The sequence below is a fragment of the Danio rerio genome, chromosome 4 (genome assembly GCF_049306965.1).
Source record: "Danio rerio strain Tuebingen ecotype United States chromosome 4, GRCz12tu, whole genome shotgun sequence".
In the NCBI taxonomy this organism is placed as follows: Eukaryota; Metazoa; Chordata; class Actinopteri; order Cypriniformes; family Danionidae; genus Danio; species Danio rerio.
The window spans coordinates 65,774,007-65,786,559 of record NC_133179.1 but is presented as its reverse complement, the minus strand read 5'-3'; the positions used below and the strand labels follow the sequence as shown (position 1 = coordinate 65,786,559).

Here is a 12,553-nt window from a genome sequence, read left to right as displayed (position 1 = left end):
GAAAGTATAACCTGATGTTATAAAATCAAAACGCATCTGACGCTATTGCTGCCTTTAATATAATGTAATTACCCATGGGGTCGCAATCCAATAGAACTAGTAACTATAAGCTACTATATAGTATATATTAACTATAAACGACTATTTTTATTTTCAGTATGGTTATGGATAAAATATGTTAATTCTTATGGTTCAATAAAAAAAAATAGATTTTTGGAAATCACCAGGCGACCCCCCTTCATTGCCCCGCGACCCCTCGGGGGGTCCCGACCCCCACTTTGAGAACCACTGATCTAGAGGAGTAAATTAAAGTGGAACCATCTATACCACCAAATGCTGCTCTGCTGATTTTGATGTGATAATCAAGTCCACTAATCTTTTGTCATTCCTTTCCCAATCTTAAACTGCTTGGACATGTGCCGGAAGATTGGATGTGGTTTTTCTTTTCACCCTAACAGGAGTAGAATCTTTCCATCCAAGACACTTCTTGCCTCCTCAGTCCAGAAAGCAAATCTGTGCCCATAGCTTTTAATAACAAGACAAGACAAAATCCATAATTACTGTGTAACGAGGAGACTGACACGGAGGGATCCATTATGCAGTATTTATTAATCACAACTTCACTCAAACACACAATATGCACCGGAGTGCACACACACATCCACAGTAGTAGTATGGGTATCAAGACTGATGATGAACAGACACAGAGTGAGTTACCAGGCATGAGTGGAAGGGAGTGAGCGAGAACCAGGATCCGTTATGCAGGCTTGGGTCAAGGGCAGGCAGCAAGGATCAGAGTCCGTATAACAGGCGTGGTTCGTGTGCAGGCAGAGAGAGAGTCAGAGTCCGTATAACAAGCGTGGGTCGTGGGCAGGCAGAAGGCGAAGCAAAGTAAGAGACAGGCTGGAGTCGTGCACAGGAGATCAGGCTGGAGATAATGCTCAGAAATGCTGGCCGGGGCTAAACAAGACTTCGCCTTGAACGAGTAATTTAGTGTGGCTTATAATAGGTACATGGGTCATTAGCCAGATTCCAATCAGGTGTATGCGCAATCAGTGTAGATGGATGACGTAATGCTAAAAGTCCGGAGATGGTGGCCTCTGCTGGCCAGCGAGGGGAGTTACTGGGACCGAGTCGGTGACATACTGGTCACCGGTAAGAGAGATTTTAAGTATGTTTTGTTATTCATGTTACAAGTTGTTGTATTGACACAATATAAATTTTGAATTTTACAGATTTACAAGAAAAATAAATAAATACTGACATACCCATCAATTTAAAATCGTTCCATGAGTAGAAGGCACCACCACTGACGGATGATAGGTATATCCATCTGAAAGAAAGACTGTTTAGTCTGACAGTTAACCAACATGTTTTTGTTAATACATGATGTTGGGTGTGCTTGCAATAACCATGCCCCTTTTTTTAAAAGATATGTTGCTTAGAAGAAAGCAAGATAATATACACTAAAATAGTTACATTTTAGCTATGATTAAGAAAAGCACCAACAAAATAAAGTTACATAAATAATAAAATAATACCTCCTGGAATTGAAACCCAATGCCACACACCATTGAGACGGTGTACTGAAAAGAGAGAAGCCACAGTCATTTACAATGTTTACAAAATCTTTAAATCAATTCACTCAATTTATATCTTACCATGAGTACAAAAACACCACAATCATTCCCTCTTGTCTGACGTGGCAAAGCCTAAAATAGGCAAAGCAAATCAATTTTATTTTAGAATAACGTACAAAAAATTTAATTGTTGTAAAAGCCAAATAATATTTTTTTTTTAAGTTGATTCCTCACTGGAAAATCATATCCAGTCTTTTCAGACCATGTCCCATGATCCACTTGGTAAGCAATTTTCCTGTAAACAAAACATAGTAGTAATACTAACAATTACAGCTCACCTCAACTCTAGAACACCATGCATAAAAAAGGCTAGATGAACATAGCCAGAAGTTCAAGAAACGGCTATAGGAACGTAGCCAAAAGTGGCAGAACTATAATACACGGTTAGGAAATAAATAGAAACGGCTATAGGAACGTAGCCAAAAGTGACAGAACTATAAAACACGGTTAGGAAATAAATAGAAATGGCTATAGGAACGTAGCCATATATCACATAAAGGCTGAAACGTCTTAGTTTATTGATAGACCTAAAAATTGCCCTGTATTCCTCATCTCCAAATCCTGATTCATGCTCTGCGTACAGAGAGTCTAAAAACACCATCTCTCTTCGAAGCGGCATCATTATCTACAATGTTAAAGGTGTAAAAATATTTCATTTGAACATTATTGCTTCTTCCAAGAGTTTTCAGTGTTTTATTTTAGAAACACACACATTGCAATACCAATTAATGTATGCACTAGACATTTCAACATTTTCTTACACAGACAACAAAGTGGTCTGGTCCATTGGCATTTGTCCATGCTGGAAAGGCTAACAGGTCTTTCAAGTCTGCATCTTCCTAGAATTGATCAGGACAGTTATGTCGTTTAATTTAGGTTGTACTTCTCACACAGTAAATACAGTACATACACGCACCGGTAATCCAGTAACAATGTTGTTAGGAGTTTCTTTCCACACAGGGACAACATAAAAGTCCTCAATGTATATGTCCTTGCCCTACATGAATAAAAAGAAACTGTTGACAATGACATGAACATTTTCACACAGTTTAGAAATTGTTTTTTTTTTTTTAATTTGGATCAAGTTAAAACAATCTATATAAATATTATGTTTTATAGTACATACAATTTGTCGAGCCATTTCACAAATAAGCTTCATGCAGGCGTTTCCAATCTGCAATAAATACTTTGATAAGTCAATGTTTTTAATAAAAAAAAAAGTTATAATAAAAAAACAGACTGCTTACATGGGAGTCCATGTCCCTCAACAATCCAAGGCTCCAAAATTCTTCTCGAATAAGGCACACTTGCCCCTCCTTCACAATTATTTCACTGCCAGGGCGATTTCGGTCCAGCACATAATCAAGCTGTAATAATAATAACAATAAATATGTGTGTGTGTGTGCGTTTGTATGTAATAGTAATTGTTCACCAGTTTCTCTTGTAATGGATGCCAGTCCCTCTCCCAAGGCTTAGTAGGTTCCAAAAAATTCAGAAGAGTGGTAGGTTCACAAGCTGTTTTTTCTGTAATTGGTACTGATGATGGTACTGAATTTGTAAAGTCACAATATTTTCTGGCAGTGCTGTCAGTGGTCCTTAGAGTACATTAAAGCATCAAAATTAGAAAATAACACATAATAATTAGTGAACAGAAACTTGACAGTGAGCAACTGGAAAGAACAGTCAAATTACCAAGTGACATGTCCATGCATTTCTCTGTGGAGGATGGATTTTCTATAAATGCAAATATACACATAAGTACAGTGTAGGGGATCAACCTACGTTTTAATATCGATCAGGGATTAATTAGCTCATTTCAATGAATCGGATCCTGAAGATTCGAATCATTGATTTGACTCAAATGAGTCAGATTGAATCAGATCAAAAGATTCACACTTTATCTACCATTTGTCCCGCAAATAGAAGACATCGTATCTTACCAATCTTGTTTATATTATTTACGTGGCCAACGATCATAACATAACACAGTATTGGGTTAACCTTTAGCAAGGTAACAAGATCTACAGCTCGAGGCAATGACTTAGAAGCACATAAACAAGAACACAGTTCTTACAAAATGAGTACAAAGATTTATTGAGCTACACTACGATAAATGAAACTAACTACGTAATAAGCAAACAACAAACAAACACCCACACACATTCACACATACACACAGAGGCAGTTCAGAGGATGCAAAATGAGTTGACAACGTCCCAAATTAATTCTAATACTTCTTGCAAGATCTTAGAATAACACCTGAGAAACCACAAAAGCAGAGATATGGCTTATCTTTAACTGCTTAAGATCAATCTGCACAAGATCAGCAAGAGACAACATTAGTTTGTGTTACTTGCGCCCTTTTTGCTGAAGTCGAATCTCCCTCGCCGGCTGGCCTTGGGGAAACACGGTGCTCCTGATTGGGTGGTTTCTCGCTTCGATGACGTCTTTGGGATTCACGCGCTCGTGAATGGCTGTTGTCCTGGGTTACCGAGGTGACAGACTGCTGAGAGTCGGTTTGCGGAAGTTCATGCAGCTTCGGGAGTCCCGAAACTTAAGAGGTTTGCGTGGGAGTTCGTAGTGACCCAATCGCGTGGCAGGCGAAAGGGGGCAGAGAGCAAAAGCATGCGCAAGCTAGCTGATGCAAAAAGCAAAGTTTCTTTGTTGCAGGGTGTTTTTAAGTGACCTGGTCTGGTTCGTCCCCATGGCACTGTCTGCCAATGAGCAGCTGCCATGAAGGGCGGGGCCACGCCCCGTACTGACGTAGGAAAGGTCATTAATTAACAGACTGCATGTAGATTTCACGTGGTAGAACTCTTGCAAGATTGAAACTATCTTACATCAAACGTTACAAGATGAATACTGTTTGTACTACTAGTTTTTCATTTACACCAACGTATTGCAAATGTCACTAGCTTTCGTTCAATACCAGACATCATACATTTCAGACACATACAGATTATTTTACTCTGTTATAAGGGTTAAAACAACACATTGATTAACCTAGTTGATTGGAATAAACAGCATATGAGGAACATTATGGCATATTATTCAAAGATACATCTGCCTTAGTTCTAACATTAAGAGATTAGCTTTTGTTCATATGCATTAATGTTTCTAGAGATCTCTTTGTCTCTACGAAATTGTGCTTCTAGCAGGATGTGCCCAAGGCGAGCACATGACCAGGAGTCAATTAAAAGTCTCAGGAAATGGTTTCCGCTGAAGATCCTGTAAGGGCCATTGTTTTTAATTTAACTGATTTAATTAATCATTGGCTAGTTAGCCGAAGGGTACCAGAACATCTGCATAGAGGTACTGGTCAGAGGAGCCCGAAATCAATTGGCGCTCTGTTATCCTGATGGTATAAGCCCTCAAGCTAGTTCAATGAATGAGACCATTGGAGATGCCCAAGATTTCAGATTCAACTTGTGTTGACCACTGAAAAATGCCGATGAGTTCCTTCATCTGTTATGGATAAAGTGATGTATTTGTTACAAAGTAAGGGAAACATTACCTAACACAACCTGGCTGTGGTCATTCATGTGAATGTTTGTGTTGAATTCCTTTTTTATGTCATGAAGACGTTTCTCGTTTTTTCTGACTTTGTAATGGTGGATGATGTTTCGCATGAGGAAAACATGTGTGGATGGCAATGCCATGTTCATAAAGTAGTTGTTTTTCTTTAGCTTTGAAAAAAGCTGTTCTGCAGCCTGACTGTTAACTTTGCCAGCTAGTTGAGGCACAAGACGAAGCTTCCTCAGTGAATCACGAGGATCTTTTGTGTTGTCCTCGTGAAAGCGGTCATACAGAACATAGTGTTCTGCAGAACCAGTTATTGGATGACCATCCGGATCTGGACTTTGCTTTTTTGCAGTGAGCCATGGCAGAGTTACCTGTAATTTTCCTGATTTTGCAATATTTTCAGTGGTTGGTTCGAGTAACCTTCCCTTGAAAGGTATGAAAGTTATGGGTTTCCTCAAATTTGTGTGGGTGGACAGTCCACGGGCAAAGTCATAAATAACAACATTAGGCAGATGCTTCCAAGACAGAAGCATATCTGCAAAATCCCGTGGACTTTCTGCTCGCAGATTACATTTTATACTGTAAACTATACCACAAGGACACATGATGACAGCCCAACCTCCTGGAACAGACAAAAAAGATAAGCAAATAGTTAAGAAAACATAATCAAATCCCATTAATGACATTGGGACTTAAATGGCCATAGGTTATGATGGAGGGCAGTGGCATTAACCTTAACAAAGTATACTTTTAAAAAATTTAAAGATGCAGTGCCTCAGAGATGTAAATACACTCCCCTACACGGAAAGCAACAATAGGTGTCAGACGAGGCCACCTCCAACACCCCCCCTGAGCTGTACACCACCAGTCACTCCCCAATCAGTGCCAAGCAGAAAACAGGACCCATTGTGTCTATGTGACTTTGTACATTTCTGATTTATTTGTAATATTTTAATGTGCAACATTGAGGTTTACCTGAAGCAGCCCAAATCTTTTCAAAAACCTTGTCATAGGCCTCCCTTGACCTCATCTCCTCCGAAAGTCGCAGGAGTAGATCTGTGCGAGAGCCTTTGGCATCTAAACCACACTCTTGACACAGTCTTCTTATCACTCCCACCTATCACATAAAACACACACGTTAAATGAAATGCCAACACTGACAAATAATACATATAATTAGCATTAAATATTTTACTTTCTGTTTTAAAAGTTCGTCCTTTAAGCGATCTTCAGAGACAGTTATTTCTGTTCGTTCTGCAGTTTTTGCTTTGTGCACTTTCTCAAATTCAGTGTTGAGAACAACATTCGCTATACGAGTCTTACTCCCGATCCAGGGTGCCCAATAGTTGTAACTAGGTGTAACACAAAATGGATTGTTTTTTTGACCTTTAGGACAAACAAACATGTTAGTACATCAGTGAATTTAGATTGTACTCCTGAAAACACTTATGAAATTAAATAGTGATGACATGCCATTCCTGATACAATAAATTTCCTTACTTGAAAAAAATCCTCGAGCAATTCGTTCTTCTGTCAGTGCCTTCCAAAACATATCTAAATCCACCTCTCCATTAAAATCTTGTGGAGGCTGTGATAGATCACTCACTAAAGAAAATAAATACATACTATAAACTTACTAATAGTTTTACTAATAAGACTTACCTCTCTGCAGTAAAAAGGAAAGATATTTACCAGAGAGATGAAAGGATGCCTTCTTGTGGAGGTCCATTATGACCACAGGTGGATGGTCACCACAAGATACACATGAATACTCGTATTCATGGTCAGTTAGGGCCTCAAAATGCAGATAGCCGTGGAGAAGAGTAACTGCTAAGGGGAACTGTACACCTGTAGTTACCTCCAAGTACTCCACTACTCTGCTGACTGCTGTATGCACCTATGATAAAGAAATCACAGTTAATCAGTACTTATATAGGCTAGGCAAGTTTATTTATATAGCACATTTCATACACAATGGTAATTCAAAGTGCTTTACATAAACAAGAATAAAAGAGACAAGTATAAGAAAATAAAAACAAAGAATTATAATGATTTAAAAAACAGTTAAAAACAGAAAACATAATAGTCTTGATTTGAATGTACCTAATGTTGCCTAACATAAAATCAACACTATGAAGAAATCCTATTGTTGTAAAAAATAATATATTGTATAACATATAATATATGTATTGTATAACGATTACCTGCAACAGGTTTCTTATGGTGAGGCAGAGAGAGAGTTCAAGGAGGACATGGTCATTGAAGTTATGCAAACCATTAGCCCACTCTTGGTAACGGTACACCATTCCACAAAAAGGACATAATTTATAATAGGTTGAAACATCTGCAGATACAGAATGTAAATTAAATGGTTTAGCATCTTTTTCATAATTAAAATAAAATAAAAAATGTAAGTAACAATTATCCACCTTGGACAATTCCTGTAGTTGTAAGAATTTTCGCTTTACGTGTAATGCAGACAGGATCACTGAGCAATGTGCGGTCTGAGCAGTGGTAGCACATTATCTCATCAGGGATTAGGTGTTTTGGAAATTCCTTATAGTCTGAAGAAAGCCTCAAATGACTGGGAATAGTAGATGGTAGCTTTTTATTCATTAAGATGTATTCTACCATGCTCTTTACTTTAGCAATGTCCTTTGGAGGGTAATTATCACTTTCATCACTTTCCTCCATCGCTGCTGCCTGAAATTCTTCAGCGCTTTCAGTGCTCCGAACTTTTCGGAAGAGTTCAGGGTGAATTTGAAAGAGGTGCCATTTTGCTATGTATTTATGGGTACATGATCTCTGGGTTTTTGCACAGGGACAGTGCCATGAATTCTTCTTGGTGTCATATGATACCATGACTCTGCCCAGTCTACTATAATATGATATATTAGGCTCGTAGACCGATATGAACCTTTTTGTTGGTGGGACTCCAATCTTGGATTCAACTGACAGTGGTGCATTTTCTTCTTGGGCTAGTTTTTGACGATTTACACACTGTTTTATTTGGTCCTGCCCAAACCACTTGCTTTTAACAATTTCTTTTAAACTTTCTTCTGTGAGTGAAGGTGAGGTTAAAATGTTTTTCAGTATGAAACTGACCGGAGGTGAACACATTTGTATGACAGTACTCCACTTCTCCAAGCCAACTCCATATTAGTCTGGCACTCATTTAATTCACATGAAACACAATGTGGTTCCCCCCATATTTTTATTTGCACATGGAGTGGAGTAGAAGCTCCATGAAAACATTTGTGGACCATATAGACTCCATTCTGAGGGTCTATGCACTCACTGTCAAGATGAGATGAGGAAGTGATGTCCATCATTTTTGGGGTGTGTTTACGTTCTATATGTCTTTTTAAATTTTTATAGTGGCATATCAAATCACATTTGGGACATAGCTTTGGTTTTTTCCGACAATTTTTTTAAGGGCCTAGAAATGCCAGAAGTGGTGGGCAGAGCCATGTCAGTGGATAAAGGCACATGTGTGGCGGGCAGAGCCGTGGCAGTGGAGAGAGGCACATGTGTGGCGGGCAGAGCCGTGTCAGTGGAGAGAGGTACATGTGTGGCGGGCAGAGCCGTGGCAGTGGAGAGAGGCACATGTGTGGCGGGCAGAGATGTGGCAAAAGTTGTGGTGGCTTTAGTGTGAGGGGTTGGTGGTTGTTGTTTTTGTTTGCAGAGTCCTAAATGTTTAACAAAATCAGGTTTTCTTAAAATGGTTGATTTGCAGAAGAGGCAGTGATAATGTGGCTGACATCTGCAGAGGCGTCCACATCTGTGTATTGTAAATTCTGAAAAAAAAGCAGTATAAGATTGCACTTTAAGTTTTCTTACAATTTTTCACTATAATAAGATGTCCATTTTCAAATATTACCTTCATGCTGGACTGATCTATTAAAATGTGCCTGCAGATGTGATTGCACTTTTTTTTTAATCGTGTTGGTTGGAAAACCGAGGCATCACAAAATGGACAATGAAAATATGTGCAGCATTTGGTGCACTGTACAGGTACTGGCAGAGACCCCCCTTTATGAATTGTAATATCCATCTAGGAAAAACATACACAAGTCACAAGCAAATTATATTTGTTTTAACCTAAGAGAGCTCACATTGTAAATGTTATGCAGATTAATTGATATTTTGATTTCCAGAGATCTTATTTACAATTGTTAAACTGTTATTGTGTTACTGTTATTGTCTGTACCACTTTCAGATAGATAATACAGTAATACGTTCAGTAGACCTACATAGCACTTTAAAGTAAAAATGTTAAAATAAAATGTATTGTGTATATAAAGCAATTATTAATTGTAACATTAAAGTTTTTTATTTTGCCAGAAATCATTGCTAGAAAAGTGTCCCAGAATGGTACAATAACAGAAAATAAGAGCACGCTCGTCCTGATTTTGCCAAGTGCTAGTTGTCCTGAGACCAACATATTTTATGATGACCCAGGGACAACATCTCTATCAGCCAATCAAACGTTATTACGTCATCATTATGAGCCTCCTGCAGAGTCCGCCAAAAAACGCAAATTCAAAAAAGAAAACACACCCACCCACACACAGGCAACTGCCATTTTCATCAGTGAAGAGGACAGGTGAAGAGGACAAGTGAAGAGGTGAGATCACCGGTTTTCTTCTATAAGTTTACAGAAGGAGTAATGATTGTAAAATTCATATGTGTTTATGGATTTGTCTCTTTTTTCCAGCGAAGTGAACGAGCAACGTTTAACTTTTGTTTGCATTAAGTTAGCCTAATTAGCCGTCCCTATCTAACGTTCGATTAGCGTGCTGCTCTAACGTTACTGTTACTTACTTTCTGGTATTAATTAAAACAAGATAACAATATTTTTTTGAATATTTAAATCTAGCAAACGTTATTAAACGGGACTAAACTTGCCCTCTTGCTAATTTAGCGACCTTTTTTTTCTAATAATTTGGTTTTTAGTATGTATTATGTCAATTTTATTTAAAGACACGCCAGAAATGTGGACCAAAACAGCACTAGTTTAAACACAAGACAGTAACGTTAGTACAGTAACGTTATTTGAGGTGTTAACTTATCTACTGTGAATCGCTGCAAAATTCAACTAACGTTAGAGATATAATTTAATTATTCTGTTAATTATGTTGACCTCAGGTCATGATCGCTTATTATTTATATATATATATATATATATATATATATATATATATATATATATATATATATATATGTTAATCTCAGGCCATCATCACTGATTTATTAATATTATTAATACGTTAATCTCAGGTCATCATCACTGATTTATTAATTCGTTACAGGTCATCATCACTGATTTATTAATAATAATATGTTAACTTCAGGTCATCATCACTGATTTATTAATATTATTAATATGTTAACCTCAGGTCATAAACACTGATTTATTAATATGTTAACCTCAGGTCATCATCACTGATTTATTAATATTATTAATACGTTAACCACAGGTCATCATCACTGATTTATTAATATTATTAATGTGTTATTCTCATGTCATCATCACTGATTTATTAATATTAATAAAATGTTAACCTCAGGTCATCATCACTGATTTATTAATATTATTAATACATCATCATCACTGATTTATTAATATTACTAATACGTTACAGGTCATCATCACTGATTGAATAATTAATATTAATATGTTAACCTCAGGTCATCATCACTGATTTATTATTATTAGTAATTTGTTAACCCCAGGTTATCATCGCTGATTTATTAATATCATTAATATGTTAACCTCAGGTCATCATCACTGATTTATTAATATTATTAATGTGTTAACCTCAGGTCATCATCACTGATTTATTAATTATAAATTGTTAACCTCAGGTCATCATCACTGACTTATTAATATTATTAATACATTAACCTCAGGTCATCATCACTGATTGATTAATTAATATTAATATGTTAACCTCAGGTCATCATCACTGATTTATTAATATTATTAATATGTTAACCTCAGGTCATCATCACTGATTTATTAATATTATTAATACGTTAACCACAGGTCATCATCACTGATTTATTTATATTAATAATGCGTTAATCTCAGGTCATCATCACTGATTTATTAATATTAATAATATGTTAACCTCAGGTCATCATCACTGATTTATTAATATTATTAATACATTAACCACAGGTCATCATCACTGATTTATTTATATTATTAATGCGTTAATCTCAGGTCATTATCACTGATTTATTAATATCATTAATATGTTAACCTCAGGTCATCATCACTGATTTATTAATATTATTAATACATTAACCTCAGGTCATCATCACTGACTGATTAATTAATATTAATATGTTAACCACAGGTCATCATCACTGATTTATTAATATTATTAACATGTTAACCTCAGGTCATCATCACTGATTTATTAATAATATTAATGTGTTAACCTCAGGTCATCATCACTGATTTATTAATATTAATAATATGTTAACCTCAGGTCATCATCACTGATTTATTATTATTATTATTATTATTAATACTTTAACCACAGGTCATCATCACTGATTTATTAATATTATTAATACATCATCATCACTGATTTATTTATATTATTAATATGTTGACCTCAGGTCATCACAGATTTATTAATATTATTAATATGTTAACCTCAGGTCATCATCACTGATTTATTAATACGTTAACCTCAGGTCGTCGATTTATTAATATTATTAATATGTTAACCCCAGGTCATCATCACTGACTTATTAATATTATTAATACATTAACCTCAGGTCATCATCACTGATTGATTAATTAATATTAATATGTTAACCTCAGGTCATCATTGATTTATTAATATTATTAATATGTTAACCTCAGGTCATCATCACTGATTTATTAATATTATTAATATGTTAACCTCAGGTCATCATTGATTTATTAATATTATTAATATGTTAACCTCAGGTCATCATCACTGATTTATTTGTATTATTAATGCGTTAATCTCAGGTCATCATCACTGATTTATTAATATTAATAATATGTTAAACTCAGGTCATCATCACTGATTTATTAATATTATTAATACATTAACCACAGGTCATCATCACTGATTTATTTATATTATTAATGCGTTAATCTCAGGTCATTATCACTGATTTATTAATATCATTAATATGTTAACCTCAGGTCATCATCACTGATTTATTAATATTATTAATACATTAACCTCAGGTCATCATCACTGACTGATTAATTAATATTAATACGTTAACCTCAGGTCATCATCACTGATTTATTAATATTATTATTATGTTAACCTCAGGTCATCATTGATTTATTAATATTATTATTATGTTAACCTCAGGTTGTCGATTTATTGATA

General features: G+C 35.8%; 1 protein-coding gene across 5 annotated transcripts; it reads right to left on the bottom strand.

Annotated features, from left to right (window-relative positions):
• Positions 1 to 592: 592 nt before the first annotated feature.
• On the bottom strand, positions 593 to 9,216 carry LOC103910632 (HMG domain-containing protein 3-like). Of its 5 annotated transcripts, none has more exons than XR_012402512.1 (18): positions 7,592 to 8,851; positions 7,367 to 7,506; positions 6,855 to 7,059; positions 6,663 to 6,767; positions 6,358 to 6,548; positions 6,138 to 6,279; positions 5,155 to 5,784; positions 3,333 to 3,356; positions 3,073 to 3,235; positions 2,888 to 3,007; positions 2,767 to 2,814; positions 2,557 to 2,637; positions 2,402 to 2,479; positions 1,815 to 1,875; positions 1,662 to 1,712; positions 1,542 to 1,586; positions 1,269 to 1,333; positions 593 to 1,145 (listed from the first exon to the last, which is right to left on the bottom strand). XR_012402512.1 is itself a non-coding variant. In XM_073948357.1 (18 exons), exons 1-17 carry the CDS (start codon positions 8,280 to 8,282, stop codon positions 1,277 to 1,279), a joined length of 2,259 nt encoding a protein of 752 aa, XP_073804458.1. In that variant the 5' UTR covers positions 8,283 to 8,851; the 3' UTR covers positions 593 to 1,145; positions 1,269 to 1,276. The 5 variants fall into 5 exon arrangements, 3 of the variants coding, with proteins under 3 accessions (XP_073804458.1, XP_073804461.1, XP_073804460.1); XM_073948357.1 differs by lacking the exon at positions 5,155 to 5,784 and adding an exon at positions 2,168 to 2,265 and having other exon boundaries at positions 3,073 to 3,176; positions 3,333 to 3,374; XM_073948360.1 differs by lacking the exon at positions 7,592 to 8,851 and adding an exon at positions 2,168 to 2,265 and having other exon boundaries at positions 593 to 1,333; positions 3,333 to 3,374; positions 7,367 to 7,394.
• Positions 9,217 to 12,553: the final 3,337 nt, after the last annotated feature.